The sequence below is a fragment of the Achroia grisella genome, unplaced genomic scaffold, assembly GCF_030625045.1.
Source record: "Achroia grisella isolate CSIRO2021 unplaced genomic scaffold, CSIRO_AGI_Agris_v1 utg149, whole genome shotgun sequence".
Classification (NCBI taxonomy): domain Eukaryota; kingdom Metazoa; phylum Arthropoda; class Insecta; order Lepidoptera; family Pyralidae; genus Achroia; species Achroia grisella.
In genome coordinates this window covers 4,690,830-4,713,076 of record NW_026712644.1, presented here as the reverse complement: position 1 = coordinate 4,713,076, position 22,247 = coordinate 4,690,830, and the positions used below count along the sequence as shown (strand labels likewise).

The window sequence follows — 22,247 nt, the reverse complement described above, 5'->3', positions numbered from 1 at the left end:
CAGGTGAGCCGCATGCTCGTTTGTCCCGTGTTATAAAAAAAACTTATATGCACAGAACCCTTAAAAATGGTAAACTAGTATTTCTCCCGTCGATACTTACATGGATGCAGTATTATATGCATACGGTTACTTTTTACCATCGCACCGCTCGCCATCGACATGGAATTCATCACACGCTGGAACCTATGTGGTCTCGGACAGTGCGGTTTCAGAGGAGCTTCCTCCCGCGTACACTTACATTGTTGAATGAACTACTGCCGAGGTTTTCTCACGAGACTACAGCATGGGGTTTTTCAAGAAGGGTATAATAAGGTTTCTTAAGAGTCGGCATCGCGCACGTGACACCCCTGGTGTCTCAGGCGTCTATCATCATCATCGCAGCATGGAAGACGTCCACTGCTGGACATAGGCCTCCCCCAAAGATCTCCACGACGATCGGTCCTGCGCTGCTCGCATCCAATGCCTTCCAGCGATCTTGACCAGATCGTCGGTCCACCTTGCTGGAGGCCTTCCCACGTTGCGTCTTCCGGTCCGTGGTCGCCACTCGTGGACTTTACTGCCCCAACGGCCATCTGTCCTAGGAGCTATGTGCCCTGCCCATTGCCACTTCAGAGTCGCAATTATTCGGTCTATGTCGGTCACTCTAGTTCTTTTGCGGATTTCCTCATTTCTGATTCGATCACGCAGAGAAATTTTGAGCGTAGCCCTCTGAGTGACTCTGAGCTTGTTCATGGGGCCTATAGTTAGCGACCACGTCTCTGTTCCGTAAGTCATCACTGGCAACACCCATTGGTCGTAAACCTTCGTCTTGAGACACTGCGGAAATTTGGCCAAAAATATATATCGGAGCTTCCCGAACGCTGCTCATCCGAGTTGGATTCAGGCGTCCATAGGCTACGGTAACTGTTTACCATCATATGGGCCGTATGCTTGTTTGCGACCATCGTAGTATAAAAAAGCAGACCTACCCGCGGAATATCGTTATGTAATAATAAACATAAACATTTTAAAAATAACTTTATTACAATGTGTACAACGAAAATGCATGTTACTTTGGAAATGAAATCTCCACAAACAAATCAATTCATTTATTTCATACAGTTTATTATCACTAGTGCGTCACTTATTCTACACGTTGACTTTTAATGTACATTATGCTGTACTGTAACGCCCCTTGACGTATTTCTTTGCTGAAAAAAATAGAAAAAAAATATTATTACACACCGCACAGATCTGTTGCTGTCGTATATAAATACATAGATACATGTTTCTTTTTTAAATACATACATAATATACATAGAAAAGATCTAGAAAGATATAAACAATCATACTATATAGAATTGTCTTCTAGGTGTAAAACATCTGTTAAATCATATTTACTGAGCAAAGCCTATTACTCACTAAAGGATTACTTAAATGACGAGCGTGCATGGCAATAGTTGTTCATGCACTGGATTTTCATTTAATGTTAGACATAGACAACTATATAAATATACATTGTAAATAAATTGGCTTTAAAAAAAAAATTTTTTTGTTTGTTAATGGTATGGTGCGCGCGCCTGCACTAACGGTATACGCTGGCGGGGCACCAGTGGAGGATGATAACATGAACATGAGGTCTGGTCAGTTAGCACATCGTGACAAGCTCACCAGGAATTTGTCACGATGATTTCCAGGGGGAACCGCGTGGAGGTCAACCTGACATTGTACATTGCAATGGGGTTATAAATCCACATTACTAGAATTAATCAAAATCCTTTCTTAGCGGATGCCTACGTCATAACATGTACCTGCATGCCAAATTTCAGCCCGATCCGTCCAGTGGTTTGGGCTGTGCGTTGATAGATCACTATGTCAGTCACCTTTGAGTTATATATATTTAGATTTGAAAAAGAATACGAGCTGAGTTTCTTGTCAGTTCTTCTGAACATTCCGAACTGACGGTAGATTTGACATATCATAAGAGTCTGTAATAGACCTACATGAATAAAGATATTTTGAATTTGAACTTGAATAGGATAAGGAAGGGGGTATAATATATATATATACATATATAATACTTAGTATGACATAAGTAATAATTTTTTTTTTTTAGTTTAAAATATAAACAGACAGACAGAATGCTAACCTGGTCACTGTTTCGTCCGCCGCGACGGCTCAGTGGCGGTGGGCGGCGGCGGGGGACCCTTCTTCTCCATCTCCTCGAGGTAAGTCATGATGATCTGCTGCCGCTCATCAGGTATGTGGTCCAGAGCCAGGTACCTGTGAGTTCACAAAAATGGTAATACATTCTGAGGAATTGTTCGGATTAATACCAGCTGCTGAGTTTCACCACCGTCCACCCGCCAGAAATAAAATACCATCCTGATCATCTGGATGAATGGCGGTCCACTGTGGAAGTGCGGTTTTCTAGAAACTTGTATGACGAGTGGAGGGTTACCTGGAGTCGGGTCCGAGCGTGTCCTGTCTCTAAGTTTCCGTCTTATAAGTGTCACCCGTTCCCGAGTATGACGAGTGGAGTGTTATCTGGCATCGTGTCCGAGCGTGTCCTGTCTCTAAGTTTCCGTCTTATAACTATCATCCATTCCCGAGTATGACGAGTGGAATGTTATCTGGCATCGTGTCCGAGCGTGTCCTGTCTCTAAGTTTCCGTCTTATAAGTGTCACCCGCTCCCGAGTATGACGAATTGACCATTACCTGGGATCGTGTCCTGTCTCTTACGTTTCAATATTCTAACTAACGCCCGTGACCGAGTATGACAAATTGTCCTACTCGGGAACGTGCGTCGAATAAGAAATGCCTCGTCTGACGTTTACAAGGCTTTGAGACCGAGCCTGTCCTAAGTTTAAGTTACTTTTACGTAAGATAAGATTACTTTTTACGTTTATTTTATTTATTTATTTATTTATATAACTTTAATGCACAAAATACCAAGGTAAAAGTACATATGGCGGACTTAACGCCTTAAGGCATTTTCTACCAGTCAACCATAGGCTGTGCAGAGAAAAACTGGTGGTGTTTACTATAACAAATTATAGGTTTGGTACTTATATGAATTTCTCGAGAGTAAATAAACGCGCTTTCGAGATTTGTGATTCATAAAAATATAAATGTAGTATGTATATTCAAATTCAAATTCAAATTCAAAATATCTTTATTCATGTAGGTCTATTACAGACTCTTATGATATGTCAAATCTACCGTCAGTTCGGAATGATATCGAAATGAGAAGAACTGACAAGAAACTCAGCTCGTATTTTTTTCCAATAATAGTGGAACATGTTTATAATAAATATAGTTTTTAAAATTCAAATTTGGGAGAATAGAGTGACCATATCTTCATCTAAACATAATTTCTCATGAAATAGGGACAGGCTGGGTCTCGAAGCCTTGTAAACGTCAAAGTTATATAGCAATCGCGCGTTCCTGAGTATGACGAATGGAGGTTTACCTGGCGTCGTGTCCGAGCGTGTCCTGTATGGCCTGCAGCGCGGCCCCGTTCTGCTTGACGGCTCCGAGGCTCTTGTGCGTGATGGAGCGCGTCTCCAGCAGCAGCTGCCGCATCGCCGTCTTCGCAGCTGACTGCTTGTCACGCTGGTAGTCGCGGAACTCGCGTTCCATCTGGTGGTGCATTTATTTTTAATTATTGATTACTTATAACATAACTAGCTGACTTCGTAAACGCTATTACAAAATAGAGGTTGGTGATAAAAATAGGGGTGAAAATTTAGGGTATAAAAAATGCCATATTATAACAAAATTAAATAATAGGGGTGGACAACCCTATCACTTAGGGGTATGAAAAATAAATAATAGATTTCAGACCTACTGAATATGCATATGAAATTTCATAAAAATCTGTCACTTTTGAATAGTCATAACACATTTTTTAAATCTACCGCTCATTCAGAATGCTGTCTCATCACAAGAAGAACGAGCAAGAAACTTATGTGTTGTTCTTTTAAATAATAATTGTAAGTTAGAAGAAGTCAATAGGTCTTTTATGGGAATGTACTGGAATTACCCTTAAATAAATTCAAAACATCTGTTAAATCATATTTACTGAGCAAAGCCTATTACTCACTAAACGATTACTTGAATGACGAGCGTGCATGGCGATAGTTGTTCATGCACTGGATTTTCATTTAATGTTAGACATAGACGCCTATATAAATATACATTGTAAACAAACTGGCTTTTAAAAAAAAGTAATTCAATTGAGTTTCTAGCCAGTTCTTCTCAATTGAACTGGTCGAAAAGGAAAAAAATAAATACAAAAAACTGTTGTTTGAGAATAGGTTTATAACTAATTTATACATCCCTAATTCATAAGGGTGGTTCACCCCAAAAACATTTTCGCTATTTCGGTAAAAAAAAATAGTTTTATTTTTTTATGTGGCATTAAAAATACATTTTTAATTGTTTTTAGTTTGGGTTGAATTAAACAAAATAATGTAAATCCATCGAGTAGTGAAATGGACTTCCGCACAATAACATCTAATTCGATTAAATATAAATAAATACTAGTTGGTCAGAGAGGTTGAAGAGTAATCGTCTATCATGGTATGGACATGTAATGCGTAGGAACGAGGATAATATTTTAAGAAAGATGTTACAAATGAATGTGGATGGTTATAAGGGCAGAGGAAGGCCAAAAAAGAGATGGATGGACTGTGTGAAAGATGATATGGTAAGAAAGGAAGTAAATAACGCGATGACTGCGAACAGGGATGAATGGAAACGAAAAACATATTACGCCGACCCCAAATAAATGGGATAAGGATGAAGATGATGATGATGAAGTACCTGTCCGGCGCTGGAGTACTGCGGCGCGGTGGGTTCCTGCTTCAGCTGGTTGCGGACGTCTCTCCAGGATGCCGTGCAGCCGATGCCCAGCTCCGTGAGGAGTGCCCGCAGCTTCTCTCGCCGCTTGGTGGCCAGCACGCCCGTGTGTTGCAGGAACAGCCGCTCCTGGAAACAATCAACATCACGATCACATAATAAAACTTTTTAATTTTTACCTATTTGTCGCTGGAACGGATGAATGTTTAGGTAGAAACTTGAGTAACTAAGTTTTTACCTGAACATTCATCCATTCCAGTGACAAATAGATAAAAATTAAAATGTTTATAACATTAGCTATGTGTATGTGAAAGTCCCGTCAAAATCGGTCTATCCATTACAGAGATAAGCAAGAACAGACAGACATAATTTTTAAATATACCGTAAACAAACCAGCGAGGTCGTGAATTAAAATTCCATAAAAACAATATTGTTAATTAGCTGTACCCGCGACTTCGTCCGCTTGGAATTTAACAAAAAAGTTCATTAGAGATTTTTTCTAAAATAATAGTAGCCTAAGTTACTCCTTATTACATCAGCTACCTGTAAAAGTTCCGTCAAAATCGGTCCAACCATTTCAGAGATTAGCCGGAACAAACAAACAGACAGTCAAAAATTGTTAGAATATAAATATATAATATAAAATAACATATTTTGGTGTATGTACCGTATTTATATTCATATGCATGTAGTAAAAAACGGTTATTTCAATATTACAAACAGACACTCCAATTTTATTCATATGTATAGATGTATAGATAACATATCGTCGGTTAAATAGAAAAATATCACTATTCAAAATGTACATTTTCTACAAGACGAGCGTTTAAAGTTATTAAATTTATTTAAATTATTTTTACTTTAAAGTGTTAAATTTACACACAAGTATTGTATATCATTTTAAAAGTATTTAGATAATGATTAAGACGGCGTGGTTAATTTAATTGACTTATACAAAATGAGGCAATTATAGATTATAATTTTGAAAAATGTAATTTTTTTATTTAATTCAAATTCAAAATATCTTTATTCATGTAGGTCTATTACAGACTCTTATGATATGTCAAATCTACCGTCAGTTCGGAGTGATTTCGAGATGAGAAGAACTGACAAGAAACTCAGCTCGTATTCTTTCAAATAAATGTTGTACATGTTTACAATAATACAGTAATAATCTACGATACAGTTAATAATAATTATAATATATTTATTATCTGGCTTGCTTGCTTATTTTGTTACATACATTACAGTACATTTCTTATATTAACATTAGTATATATTACTATTATTAACATTAGTACGTACAGACGTAAAATACACACAAAAATAAAATACAAATAATATCAATAATTAATATTAAATTACATTAAAATAGAAATAGAAATAATCTTCATTCAAATAAACTCATTACAAGCACTTTTACTTTTGAATAGTCATATTTTGATTCTACCACTCATTCGGAACGCAGACTCATCTCAAGAAGAATGAGCGAGAAACTTGTGTGTTGCTCTTTTTAATAGATAGTTTTTTTTATATAAATAATTACAGTATAACAGGTAAGAGGCATGCGATAATCAACTTAGAAATCGCTACGCACTCTAATATACACTCACATATATATATAAAAATGACCGCTGTGCCATTCCATTGGAAATAGCACAGCAATGATTAGCAGGCTGGACTGCGGCAGGCCGGAGTGCGTATGCACAGTCCAGCCTGCCCATCATGCTCAGGATGTTGTTGGTACTGGCACGTACTCTCCGCACCAGGGATGCGTATCTTTTCCGCATTGTAGCACAAATATTACAATAATAACATCTCAGGACAATTCACACAGCGCCATCTAGTCCCAAGCTAAGCAGAGCTTGTGTTATGGGTACTAGACTGATATAATAATAATAATATCTCCTCTCCTTAAGAGGGGAGATGAGAATTTTTGGAAAATAATAATAATAATAATAATAATCTCGGGACAATTCACACAGCGCCATCTAGACCCAAGTTAAGCTAGCTAAAGCCTGTGTTATGGGTACTAGATAACTAATACAAATACATAGATAATTTTTTTTTTTCGTAAATACATACATATTATACATAGAAAACAACCAGACCGATACAAACAATCATAGTCATGAATACAAATGTTTGTGCCGTGCGAGGAATCGAACGCATGACCATCGGATAGTAAAGCGGCGTGCTAACCACTAGACCACCGAGGCTGTCTTTTTATTATATATTAATATTAATGTTGTTACCTTATCCTCTTTGGTCAGAACGTCAGCGTTCGCGTATCGATGGTCCTTCTTCAGATGCTTCTTCCCTTCTCTCCACGACAAGTCCGGGTCCCTGACGCGGTCTGCCAGTAAGGCGTTATAATTCTGTAACAGATAAACATATATACTATATATAATATCATATATATATATATATAAAATTCTCGTGTCACAATGTTAGTTACCATACTCCTTCCAACCGGCTTGATTGATTTTTATGAAATTTTATATGCATATTCAATAGGTCTGAGGTCAGTAGAGGGTACTATCTATTTTTCATACCCCTAAGTGGTAAGTGATATCCACCCCTAAATATATATTATTTATTTTTTCGACATAATATTTTATATTCATTTTATTATTATTTAGCATTGAAAAATACATACAACCCTAAATTTTCACCCTTCAAACTGGACGGTAGGGAAAAAAATATAATATAAAAAAAATTACGTTCATAAGCGGCTAAAATGTCCTACATGAACAAATGATTTATGAATTTGAATTTGAATAAAATATTTGCTATATATATTGCTATAAATTTGAAAGCAGTATAATACCGTTAAAATTGTATAGAATCAAGACATATTTTTATTGCTATTATCTTATGTTGGTAATACTTAAAAATAAATAAATAAATATACATTTCCTATTAATGAAATTAAGTATTCCTAACAAATAATTCAAAATCACAATAGAATTTTAATAATTTCCATACAAACATATTCCTTTTGTACAATCATATGTTTAGTTCACACACCGCAAACTAGATGGCGCTAGTTGAAAAGTAAAACGCGCTAACGTTTCGTTTTCATCGTTTGGATAAGGCGTGAGGTAGGTGTGGTAGCTTGTTATTCTATGTACAGACAGACATTCAGTCTAAACTAGCTTTGCCCGCGGCTTTGATCCGTATATTTTTGAGAGTCCTACACTATGGACTTCTATAATTGGAAAAGAGACTTCTAGAATAACCAACTTCATATCACATTTACAAATTACAATTATATAATAACATTTAAAAATTACAATTTAATTATATACAAAGTATACAATAACATACTCCTAAATCAATATGTATTTGTTTTTAGCATCTTAATCATTACATAGTATAAAAGTCGCTGTCGCTGTCCGTCCCTATGTATGCTTAAATCTTTAAAACTACGCAACGGATTTTGAAGCGGTTTTTTTAATAGATAGAGTGATTCAAGAGGAAGGTTTATATATATACTACATGTACACCCGTGCGAGAAGCGGCTAAAATGTACTACATGAATAAATGATTTTTGAACTTGAATTCAAAGATTTCTATTAGGACCCATAATATAAGCTCTACTTATTACGGAATCATATAAGAGCTGTCTGAATTGTCCATAGTTATTTTTTTAATACATGATAATGTATTGGTGCACCCGCCTGCGCTAACGGTATACACTGGCGGGGCACCAGTGGAGGATGATAAGATGTGCATGAAGTCAAGTCAGTTAGGCCATCGTGACAAATTCACTAAGATTTTATCACGATGGTATCCAGGGGGAACCGCGTGGAGGTCAACCTGACATGGTACATTGCTAGCAATAAGATCATTACTAACAATAGCCGTTCTTTATTTGTCTATAGTTATTTATTGACAAAAGCCCTCACCTGTTCAGCCTCATCTCTCTTATGATATTCTCTCTCCTTATCTCTATCCCGGAGGCTAGGAGCTAGCGTCCGCTGCACCTCCCTCTCCCTCTCTTTGATGGAGGCCTGCGCGCGAGCCTCCCTCTCTTTGGCAGCAGTTTCCTCGTCGCTCCCCGGCTCTGGTTCTTCAGTCTCCATTTCCACTGGCTCAGGCTCTGGTGGTTCTTTCTGTAATGGTTAGAAGGTCTCAATTATTACCATGAACCAGAAATCTGATCACGCGTTGCTGTAGCTAAGGTTCTTGAATAAAATAATATTACGACTATATTGAGATGTAAGCTATCCTATCTTTCAAGTTGGATCAAATTTCACACAATGAGCAAATCAAATTTGCAATCGGTTCAGTTGTTTAGGAGTCCATCGCGGACAAACAACGTGACACGTAATTTTTATATATAAAGATAATATATATATTTTTTATTTATTTATTTCAGACTACTAATGACCCGTATCATAAACACCATAGACTAACATACATATCAAATAAAATAATAAAGTATAAATTATATATAATACTAGCTGTACCCGCGACTTCGTCCGCGTGGAATTTAACTTTATTTTTCTAAAATAAAAGCCAAAGTTACTCCTTATTGCATCAGCTACCCGCCAATAAAAGTTCCGTCAAAATCGAGCGAGCGCCAGGCAGCGCGAGTGGCGTGGGAAGTGTTTCCACTCTCGCGCTGCTCACTTCCCTGCCCACTCGGGCTGAGTGTAAATCGGGTATTATAGAGAGGAGGCGGGAACTTTCCGAATTGGCATTCCTGCACTAGACGAGTTATCAAAGTGCTAATCCTAATATAACCTAATATACTTAATTCCTACACGTTTTCTTTATCTAAACATATAAACTACGCCTAAACATATATAGTCCTAAATATACGTACTCAACATATAAAGTTCGCAACGAGTATTAGAGGTTTCTTCAGAATAGCTCCTATCGTGGACAGAGTGAGAGTATCCTTTTTTTTATAACACGGGACAAAAGAGCATGCGGCTCGGCTGATGGTAAGTGATTACCGCCGCCCATGCTCACCAACACCATGGGAATTGCAAGTACGTTGTCGGCCTTTTAAAAAGGAATAAGCTCTTGAAGGTTTCAATATCGTATCGGTTCGGAAATACCATTGCTGGAAGGTGATTCCACAATGTGGTTGTGCGTGGCGAAGTTTCTAGAAAACCGCACTGTGGAGGACCCCGTTCATCCAGATGATCAGGATGGTATTTCAGTTTCTGGCGGGTGCCAGAAACTGAAATACCATCCTGTACGGTGGTGAAACTCAGCAGCTGGTATTAACCCGAAGAATTACTGAGAATGTATTAACATTTTTGTGAACATACAGGTACCTGGCTCTGGACCACATACCTGATGAGCGGCGTGGAGGACCGCCATTCATACAGATGATCAGGATGGTACTTTAGTTACGCCTACGCTAACGAAATATCTCCTTTGGAAAGTTTACACTCTTTTCCGAGGAGATAAAAACGATCGCTCCTAACAATATCCTTCAATTCTTGTCCCTGACGGGTCTAGGTAGCGAACTCTGAAAAGGGCGAGCACAATAGATCTATGTAGGTCGCAGTGCTACAGGTGCTACACATCTGACAATAGCCCAAACAATTTAATAAAAAATAAAAAAATACGCCTACGCCACTATGACCATATGGCGTGGTTAAAAAAAATGCTCAAGATACCACTCGACCAGAAGTAGGGGATTTTCTATTCTATTCTATAAAAAAACCAACGGTACAGCACAATTTTTTTATTAATAATTATTAACCAATCTGGTATTATTAAGTTCTCTTTATTACATTATCAATACAAATTAACTCACACATAAACTAACAGCTACACATTATTTATTTTATAATTAACTTAATTTATAATTAAAATTTACAATTTGTCACATAATTTACAATATTTCAGACCTGTGTGATTCATAAAACAGTATTATTAATCATTACATAGTATAAAACAAAGTCGCTGTCGCTGTCTGTCCGTCCCTATGTATGCTTAAATCTTTAAAACTACGCAACGGATTCTGAAACCGTTTTTTTAATAGATAGAGTGATTCAAGGGGAAGGTTTATATATATAATACATGTACACCCGTGCGAAGCCGGGGCTAGTAGCTAGTTATATATATTTTATTAAACTAATTGACTGTCAACTAGATATATAAAAAAATAATCGAGTATACAAAAATCGATATTTTTAATCGATTACTATACTAAAGAATACAATCGATTTTATATACAGAATGTCACAATACAAATGCTTTCCATACATGGTTAAAAATCAATATTGAATCTGTCTGTCCGCATGTGCTAACTGACCTGACCTCATGTTCATGTTATCATCCTCCACTGGTGCCCCGCCAGCGTATACCGTTAGCACAGGCGGGTGCACCATTCCATTATCAAGCATTAAAAAAAGCTAATTTCTGAGTGGTGGTGATCGAGTATATAATTCACTAAACGATTACTTGAACGACGAGGGTGCATGGCAATAGATATTCATGTACGGGATTTTCATTTAATGTTAGACATAGACACCTAAATTGACTTTCAAAAAAAATCAGTAAATCTAAATATACTGGCGTTTAAAATAAAAGAAAATCAGTTGAGTTTCTTGCTAGTTCTTCTCAATTGAATCTGTACTCTGAACTTGACGTTCACAAGCGGCTAAAATGTCCTACATGAATAAATAATTTACGATTTGATTTGTAAAATAATCTTACATATTAACTTCATGAGAAAAATAACAATCGCGACTTTGGGATCCTGGATATAGAAAGGGGGGCCATAAATTACGTGAGATGTGTGATGGGGAGGGGGTCGGGTCAAATCTCATTTAATGAGGTCCCGGCAAATTACAGCAATTTTTTCTGATTGATACAAAAAAATATTCTATTTTGGTCCATTGAATCCAGATTGTGCATGGTTATTACACTTATAACTCTCAGCAATATTGATTACTGATCTTAACTAGTCGTAAATAAAAGCATGAAGCAATTTTTTCTTTTTACAATAACAATCCAACGCGTTTACGTAAGAAACCCACATTTTGAGAAATCTCACGTGAGATTCGGGGTTGAGTCATCTCACCGTAAGTAGTCGTAAGGGAGCGACAGAAAATAAAAAAAAAAACAGCTCACGCAATTTATGGACGGTAGTACCAAAGGTAGTAAGCGACAGAACAAACTGTAAGGCAATATAAACATTGTCTTATAAATATAAAATTACAATTTATACACAAACTATTTCTAACTTATATAATTTTAAAAATATTATAATATTTACAAATACACATTTATTCCGTATTCATTTTGTCTATGGATTAAAAATCATTACATATATGATAGACAAACATACAATGGGCCATCCGTATATTACATATTTTTTAATATATCTCACTCTAGTAGTTTGTGTTCACACGTTTCGACTTGAAAAATGTGAACTTACAAGTATTATTTAAAAGAGTTTCTTGCTCGTTCTTCTTGTGATGAGACAGCTTTCCGAATAAGCGGTAGATTGAAAAAAATTGTTATGACTATTCAAAAGTGCTTAAATTAAGTTTATTTGAATAAAGGATTTTCTATTCTATTCTATTCTCCTCGGTGTGACGTCACATATTTCACATACAAAGCAAATTGAACCATATAAACATATACATAGAGTATTTCCTAAATTGTCCATACATAAATATTATATCTCTCCTCTCCCTCATTCTCAGTGTGACGTCACGTATTTCTCAAACAAAGTAAACTGACCCTTTAATCATATACTTAGAATATTTCCTAATCTGTCCATACATACATTTTATATCTCCCCTCTCCCTCATACTCGGTGTGACGTCACACATTACGCAAACAAAGCAAACTGAACCTTATAATCATACAAATAGAGTATTTTTTAAATTGTCCAACATGATTCATGACATAATTATAATATAGCGTCACTAATGTCACACTTACGTCTTGCCACAAGTGTGACACTGTGACAGGGGGTTTCTCCCTCCCATACCAAACGTAGTTAATATACGGATTACGGACGGACGTAGGGAAAATTAGAAAAGATATACGGATGGCCCCAAAGTGAACATTGTAATTCAACCTATAGTACTAGTCAAGGAAGACACGTGTAGTAGACTACCATAAACATATAATGAACTATTATATTACCAACTATTTACATAAGAAGGGGAGGCAACTATTAGTAATGGGGAATTGTCCCCATCGCTACCAAGAAACTACTGATGTATTTCTCACTATAACAAATCCTGAGTGAGGTGAACTTATGCTCATCTTATCATCCTCCACTGATCTCATCATCATCATCACCAGCGTTAGCGCAGGTGCACCGTTCCATTATAATTTACAAATATGTATATATAAAATATATATAGGTTTTTTTTACGATGTCAATGTAATGGTGCACCAACGCTAACGGTATACGCTGGAGGGCACCAGTGGAGGATGATAAGATGAGCACGAGGTCAGGTCAGTTAGGCCATCGTGACAAATTCACCAGGAATTTATCACGATGGTTTCCAGGGGGAACCGCGTGGAGGACAACCTGATAGGGTACATTGCTAGCAATAAGATCATCAGTCCACATTACTAACAATTACCTTTTCTATATATAGGTTCATACATACATTTGGAAGTCAATTATAGGGGCTTACTGAGCTGCCAACCCAGTGGGACGCAATAACATTCATTTAGCCCGGATTTAAAAACCGTACCTTGATATCATATAACCAAAAACCGTCAAACCGTATTTTATTCAAGTTACGGTTTATAAACCGTATATTTTTCAAGTCACAGATTAAAAAAAAACGTATCATTGTAAAGTTACGGTTCTAAAAACCAAACACCGTCTGTTTTTTCAAGTTACGCTTTTAAAAACCTTGTTTTTTCAAAAGTTAGCAACGTATACTATTTTTAGTGGAGACTACAATATCTACATTATATATATATATCTATATACAGAGGTATCTGGAAACTTATCTAAGACAATTATCATTGGAAACAGTTTCAAAACTACATATATGTTTTATTATGTACTGCCTATATAACAAATGCATGCATCATATATTCACACGAATTTGTAACTATTATACAAACATTTAAGTTTTTCTCCATTGGAACTTCCTCGAAGTGGACTAAAAAATAGTATTTAAAACCAGAAATGTGTCATATTACTTTATAAGAATAACGAACTCCACTTGTAACTACAACAAACATTCAACTTCTTCTGCATTAGAACTTACTCGAACTGGACTAAAAAATAAAATTAAAAACCAGATAATAACACATCCTAAATGTCAAATGGGTCAAAATTATGAACTCGGTTTGTATTTACAGAATGCATTTTAATTCCATGTATTCTCCATTAGAACTTACTTGAAGTGGACTAAAAATTCTTATTAAAATCAGATGATTATGTATCATAAATGTCTCATATTCATTTACATTAATTATGAACTCGGCTTGTATTTACAAAATGCATTTTAATTCCATGTATTCTCCATTAGAACTTACTCGAAGTGGACTAAAAATTCTTATTAAAATCAGATGATTATGTATCATAAATGTCTCATATTAATTTACATTAATTATGAACTCGGCTTGTATTTACAAAAAGCATTTAAAATCTAGTTCTTCTCCATTAGAACTTACTCAAACTGGACTAAATTATTACATTTAAACCAGAAAACGACACATCACACTTGTCCTATTTTAATATACATTCTTTATGAACTCGGCTTATATTTACAAAATGCATTTATGTTCCAATTCTGTATTGAAACTTACTGGAACTGGACTAAAAAAAATTACATTTAAACCATAAAGTTCCAACAGTATCCTGAAGGCAATTGCTTGTAAAGACTGTCCCATTCTAAGACACTGGGTGGGACAGGTAATTCGTTAAATAATAATAATAATCTCAGGACAATTCACACAGCGCCATCTAGACCCAAGTTAAGCTAACTAAAGCTTGGGTTATGGGCACTAGACAACTGATATAAATAAATAGATAATTTTTTTTCGTAAATACATATGTATTCTACATAGAAAACACCCAGACCGTTACAAACAATCATACTCATGAATACAAATGTTTGTGCCGTGCGAGGAATCGAACCCGCGACCATCGGATAGTAAAGCAGTATGCTAAACCTCTAGACCACCGAGGCTGTTAAAGGTTACAGTTTTATAATATCTTGTTTTTGTTTGTATTTTTATCTTACATTGTACTACTAGGATAGGATAAGTTATAATTATTAAGTTGTTGCTAATAAAATGGACCACGTTGTCTGAAAAATAAATTATTATTATTATTATTATAAAACGATACATCACACACGTCCCATATTAATACTTCGCTTGTAACTGAAACAAACATTAAAATTCTAGTTTTTCTCAATTTGAACTAACTCGAATTGGATTAAAAATCCAGCATCTGAATCTAGACCTTGGAACACTTAATTATAATGTTTATAATTGAACATCATCATTACTTGACCGAATTAAGGGAAGAAGAGACTCCTGATAAAAATCCAGCATCTGAATCTAGACCTTGGAACACTTAATTATAATGTTTATTATTGAATGTCATTGACCGCATTGAGGGGAGACTCCTGGTCATTGGGCCTAGTGGCCCCTGTACTAGTAATTCACTGAATGTCATTATTACTTGACCGAATTTGGGGAAGAGACTCCTGGTCATTGGGCCTAGTGGCCCCTGTACTAGTAATTCACTGAATGTCATTATTACTTGACCGAATTTGGGGATGAGACTCCTGGTCATTGGGCCTAGTGGCCCCTGTACTAGTAATTCACTGAATGTCATTATTACTTGACCGAATTTGGGGAAGAGACTCCTGGTCATTGGGCCTAGTGGCCCCTGTACTAGTAATTCACTGAATGTCATTATTACTTGACCGAATTTGGGGATGAGACTCCTGGTCATTGGGCCTAGTGGCCCCTGTACTAGTAATTCACTGAATGTCATTATTACTTGACCGAATTTGGGGATGAGACTCCTGGTCATTGGGCCTAGTGGCCCCTGTACTAGTAATTCACTGAATGTCATTATTACTTGACCGAATTTGGGGATGAGACTCCTGGTCATTGGGCCTAGTGGCCCCTGTACTAGTAATTCACTGAATGTCATTATTACTTGACCGAATTTGGGGATGAGACTCCTGGTCATTGGGCCTAGTGGCCCCTGTAATTTACTGAATGTCATCATTACTTGACCGAATTTGGGGAAAACTCTTGGTCACTGGGACAAGTGGTCCCATGACTAGTAATGTACTCATAACATGTGAAATCATCTCTCACTCATCATTGAAAGTCATCGTGATTAATTCTGCACTATGATTAGTTAAAATCATGGACATCCTGCACTGATGCAGTGCACCATTCTATTATCAACCTTAAAAATCTTTTCTGGATAGAAAACTACATTGTCATAAGTTTTACTAATATAATTAATCGAGATAACATCTCCTGACCACTACTTGTGGAATCTAATGGAAACTTCGAGAAAGGCACCTAAAATTTATCTTACCAATATTATAAACGCGGAAGTTCGTGACTGTAAAATGTGAACTTACAAGGATTGTTTAAAAGAGCAACACACAATATTCTTGCTTATTCTTCTTGTGACGAGACAACTTTCCGAATAAGCGGTAGATTAAAAAAAATTTTTGGCTATTTATTTGAATAAATGATTTTATATTCTATTCTATTTTACTATCGATGGATGTTTGTTACTCTTTCACGCAAAAACTATTTATGAACGGGGCAGGTATTGGTTTCTGTTCCGGAGATTGCCACTTGTAACTCGTCCCTCTAGTACCTGCCCCGATTACAAGTGGCAATCCTCGGAACGGGTACAAAATAGCTTATACATCAGAATAACACATGGGCTATAAATTTCACGCGGTGCAACGGCGATTACGAGTAGTTTCTCATAATTTGTGTAAATACTCGATTAATTATATTATTAATACATCGTCATTGAATTACCATTGCTTTAAGTACGCAACATCGGGGTATACAATTAACTTATAAAATACAGAGCGTCCTGTAAACTTATATAGGTGAAAGTCACTTGTAACTGCATCTTGGGAAAAGTCAAAAATCACAACAATACAGCATTGTCATTCACACGTCGAACTGAACACCGTTTAAAAAAAACGTACAGTAAACACTATTCTTTTTCCGACTTCTTTCGTTTCTTCTTCTCTGTCTTCTCCGACTTCTTCTTCTCCACTTTCTTTTTAGACTTCTTCTCCTCCGGCTCTGGTGATTTGAACTCCGCCGCTCTCTTCTTCGGCGGCGATTTTATTGGCGTCTTCTTTTCTGCTTTAGGTAGTTCCTTCTTTGACGACCTCAACTGCTTGGGCGATCTCACTTCCTTCTCGGGCGTGGTGGATTTGGACTTCTCCGATTTCTCGGACGTGGTGTCCGTTTTTCGGGTGGACTTTGAGGACTTGGAGTCCTCCTCGCCCGGTATGCCGAGGATCTCGGCCCACTGGTCCGGCGGCGGGGTGGGTTGTTTCCGCTCATCTTCCGTCTCCTTCTGCGGGTAAATCGGCTTGTTAACATAGCAGTATGGTTATTACACTATCACATATACGATCATATCGACAGATGTTATAATTTTAATACGATCCCATATGCATGATAGTGTAATATCACCTTTAGGAGCTATTTATGCAGTCACATCCATTTGTATGAAGTAAAATATTATAGAAACGTAAGTTATTTATTGCAAGTGAGTATTAGATATCGTGGAGATCTTTGGGGGAGGCCTATGTCCAGCAGTGGACGTCTTCCGGGCCGCGATGATGATGATGATGATGAAAAGTACTAAATAGGAAGTAAATAGGAGAGTGAGAATGGGAGATGGTAAGTTAGAGAGAGTGTTCATATCAAAACTGGGACAGTCCGCGATTTTATTTCAATATTTATTTATGTTTATTCAAATTTTGATATTCTTTAATCGTACAATCATTACATAGAGTAAAACAAAGTCGCTGTCGCTGTCTGTCAGTCCCTATGTATGCTTAAATCTTTAAAACTACGCAAAAGATTTTGAAGCGGATTTTTTAATAGGTAGAGTGATTCAAGAGGAAGGTTTATATATATAATACATGTATACCCGTGCGAAGCCGGGGCGAGTAGTTTTAACATATTTTTTTATTACTAATTTAAATTTTAAAGATTCTACCCATACTAATAACTGAGAAAGTCTGTCTGTCCCTATGTTTCCTATATATTTTCTATATATGGTATATAGAAAAATCACTAAAATTATATAGGTACAAATAATATGGGCTTGATTGTACCGGCCTCACTATACTATATTTTAATATAAAAAAAAAACTAGTTACTGGACATAACTGTAATAGTTATACATACGTTAACTTAGACTATTTTGTAGATATTGATGTCTCCTATAAAACTGTAGTACATCAGTTTGTTCTATTATCAATAATTTCAGCAGCGTACGCGACATAACGATTTTTTTTGGTATTTTTAATAGCTACATTATCGAACTTTTCATATGGATTTCCCACGTTTTTGGATAACATAGGATTCTAATGGAAAGTGAATTTTTCCAATTGGTTCAGTAGTTACAGAGCTTATTCAATACAAACAAACCAATAAAAACTCTCCTTTATATACTACTAGTATAAACATAACAATAAATTACTTACAAAATTATTTACCATAAAATTATTCGTGTAAAATCCCGATTACCAATATTATTAATTAAGTAAGTAACTTAATGTTTTCAATTCAGTATGGAGCGTGCAACATGTACGTTTGTTTGTATATTTAATATACATTTTATTCATTATGAAGAAAGTTAAAATCAACAATTAAAGATAAAGAGGAACTTTATAACGATTATTCGTGTAAAGTCCCGATTACCAATATGTATAAATTCCTTTTTTCAATTTAGTATTTAGCGTGCAAGATGTAAGTTATGTTTGTACATTTAATTTATACTTTTTTACTTAATATGAAGAAAGTTAAACTCTTGTTGAGTTAAAGAGGAATCATATATAAATGTATACATATTTTATATGTATAAATGGATTTAAGTGGACCAGGAATTATTGAAGAATTTTTCGTGTAAAGTCCCGATTACCAATATATATAAATTTTACTTTTTCAATTTAGTATTAAGCGTGCAAGATGTATGTTTGTTTGTATATTAATATATATATATTATTTTAAAGAGAAACAATTATATAAGGGATATAAAATGGATGTAACTGCAGTTTATTTAAGCGAATCTGGTTCGGACACGATACGCATGTGACTTCAACGGCCTTAGGAGACATGTGTATATTACACTATAACATAAACCATGCAATTCACACGTTACACTATATTATTTTAAGCGGCGTGTTAAGTTTTATACCTTTTGTACGTCATAATTGTTGATCGAGGATAAATGAAATAAATATTTATTTGGAATGTTCTGGAAATATTTAATTTAATTATTACTATACTATAATATATATATTATTTTAATCTTATCGACTATGTTAGTTATATTTTTAATATATATATAGTTAGTATGAAACATCTAGCATTATATATTTTACGGGGTAAGCAGAGATACACGGAAATATAAATATTTTTCTTTATATATCTATATATATATATATATATCTTCATGCTAGTTCCTTTAAGGCTTAACCCGTAGTCTATACGTATCGAGTTTTTTTTTAATTAACTCCGCCCCCTTCCCTCTACTCATAAACGTCAAATAAAACTTGTTAATCGTTAATTACTAAATGAATGTATTTATTTTCTACAAATTTGACTATCAAATTAATAATTTAGTACAGAGTAACATTTTTCAGGTGGGGAGGGGGGGGGACATGTCGCATTTCTAGAACATTCCAAATTCCTAAGGCCGTGTGTCATATCTGCGGGGCGCGTCCGAGGCAGGCCGCCGCTCCTAACGCCGATCTCATGCCGTCCACACCGCCGGGATCGAACCCCAATACTTTACCACTGCAACACCAAACTTCGTGAACCAGTGGGCACACGGCACACTGCGCCAACCTTGCTCTATGGTTCTAAATCACTTTTTTTTTAACAGATCCTCATTTTTAGATCTGTTATACATAAACACACCACTCCCGCTCGTATTTAAAACGTAAAAAAACACATTTTTTTAAAAACGTATAAAAAAAACTCCGTATCGAATCCATAGACAAATCTAACGGTAACCAACTACGCTAGACCATAGAACGTGTAATGATGAAATGGCGTGGGGTCAAATCGGCCCCCCGCAGATCATGACAATCGGCAGTTTTGTAAAATAGTTTCATTAAAAATACTTCAGCGTTCGATGAGACAACTAAAAACCTTCGGAATTCGTTGTCAGCATCAAAAATCCGTCAAACAGTCATTAAATACAATAAAACAAGCATGCATATATATCTTATAACAAAAATAATAACATACCATCACGCCTGCCATCCCAGAGTAGGGTAGTCAGAGTCATTGTCAACTGTCCATGTTGTGAACGCAACACTAGACATGTCCACATTTCGCTCGGTATATATTTAAATAAAAATAAACACCTTACTCAATAGAATGGCTGTAGGCTGTAGCCTACTTGCGAGTCATGTTCTCCTGGTACTTTCACTGCAGTATCGGTAATAGTAAGATAACTTCACGACTGTTATCTTTGATGGGGTAGTCAGAGAATCAACTGTTGATGTTGTGAACGCAACACTAGACATGTCCACATTTCGCTCGGTATATATGAATAAAGAAAGCACAGTACTCCAATAGGCGGTGGTAGGCTGTAACCTACTTGCGAGTCATGTTCTCCTGGTACTTTCACTGCAGTATCGCCAATAGTAAGATAATAAGAATAATAATAATAATAAGATAAGAACAGAATAGAAGACCCTATCTTCTAGTCAGAGAATCAGCTGTCCATTTCGTTGTGAACCCAACACTTGACATGTCCAAATTTCGCTCGGTATATTTAAATAAAAATAAACACCTTACTCAATAGAATAGCTGTAGGCTGTAGCCTACTTGCGAGTCATGTTCTCCTGGTACTTTCACTGCAATATTGGTAATAGTAATATAACTTCACGACTATTATCTTACTAATATTATGAACGTGAATGTATGTGAGTAAGGATAGCTATTTGTTACTCTTTCACGGAAAAACTGCTTAACTCATTTTTTTGAAACTCTACAGTAGCTTATATATATAGCTTATACATCAGAATCACACATAGCCTATGTGATTTAAAAAGATATTATGTAAATTGGGCGAAATATAATAACATTCCTGACATCTTAGTACTCAGGAATGGCTACACATGAGTGGTATCACGGGTGTTATGATAACGTGATGTCCGTAGTGCTGTTCATGTATATAGGCGACAGTTACCATCAGGCGGGACGTCTACCAATCCAAGTAGTAAATAATACGGAACGGATGTAGTCAGCCGATTTATATTTCGCTTAAATACTATATTGCCAGCTGTTGCATTTACAAAAACGATGAATGACAAAATCTTATATGACATGAAAATGATTATATGACAAAATCTAAATTCGAGCTTATGACCTTTTTGCTGTAATTTCGAGTAGTGAACCACTTTTAATTATAATTAAGGTTTTAAAAGAGGTTTCTTAACTTAGAGTCAGCAACACGCACGTGTCACCGCTGGTGTTTGAGGCGACTATAGGCTAGGGTAACGTTTACCACCAGATGGGTCATATACTTGTCTGCCGACGTCGTGGTTTAAAAAAAAACCTACTTCAAAACCCTCACAAAATCATTACTTAAAGAAACATAGTTTTTGACTGCAAATATAAATAATTTGATTGTAGTCCACTCAAATAATTATATGAGCAACATATTTATATCTTCACGCTAGATCCCTTACGGGATAAACAGATACAACTCTATACTATACCTGACTTCGATTATCTCATGGTTTAGCACACCGCCTGATTTCCGATGGCCGCAGGTTCGATTCTTCGCAAGATACAATAATTGTATTCATGAATATGATTGTTTGTATCGGTCTTAATATTTTCAATGTATACTATGTATGTATTTACAAAAACAAATGTACCTATGTACTTGTGTCAGTTGTCTAGTACCTATAACACAAGCTTTGCTTAGCTTGGGACTAGATGGCGCTGTGTGAATTGTCCAAGGGTATTAATTAATTAAGGGAATATCCGGTAAGACAAGTCACATTTTTGACCGGGTCAAAATTTAAAGTCAATGTATAATATATTATAATGAATACAATTTTCAGGGGAGCAATCCAACTGCAGCAGCGCTCTCCTGCCCCTCACCCCTTCTCATTTCTTTCGGGAAGACAAGTCATATTTTTGACCGGGTCAAAATTTTAAAATCAATGCACAATATATT

General features: G+C 35.9%; 1 protein-coding gene across 1 annotated transcript in view; it reads right to left on the bottom strand.

The window, feature by feature from the left end:
* Nucleotides 1–1,002: 1,002 nt before the first annotated feature.
* Nucleotides 1,003–22,247, bottom strand: part of LOC131840787 (transcription elongation regulator 1) — a 61,426-nt gene continuing 40,181 nt past the window's right edge. Inside the window, exons 18-23 of the mRNA XM_059188984.1 lie at nucleotides 8,755–8,961; nucleotides 7,099–7,221; nucleotides 4,808–4,972; nucleotides 3,453–3,622; nucleotides 2,129–2,262; nucleotides 1,003–1,190 (exon numbers count right to left, since the gene is read on the bottom strand). Coding sequence (XP_059044967.1) covers nucleotides 2,133–2,262; nucleotides 3,453–3,622; nucleotides 4,808–4,972; nucleotides 7,099–7,221; nucleotides 8,755–8,961 — 795 coding nt within the window. The 3' untranslated portion in view covers nucleotides 1,003–1,190; nucleotides 2,129–2,132. The remainder of the gene's footprint in view (nucleotides 1,191–2,128; nucleotides 2,263–3,452; nucleotides 3,623–4,807; nucleotides 4,973–7,098; nucleotides 7,222–8,754; nucleotides 8,962–22,247) is intronic.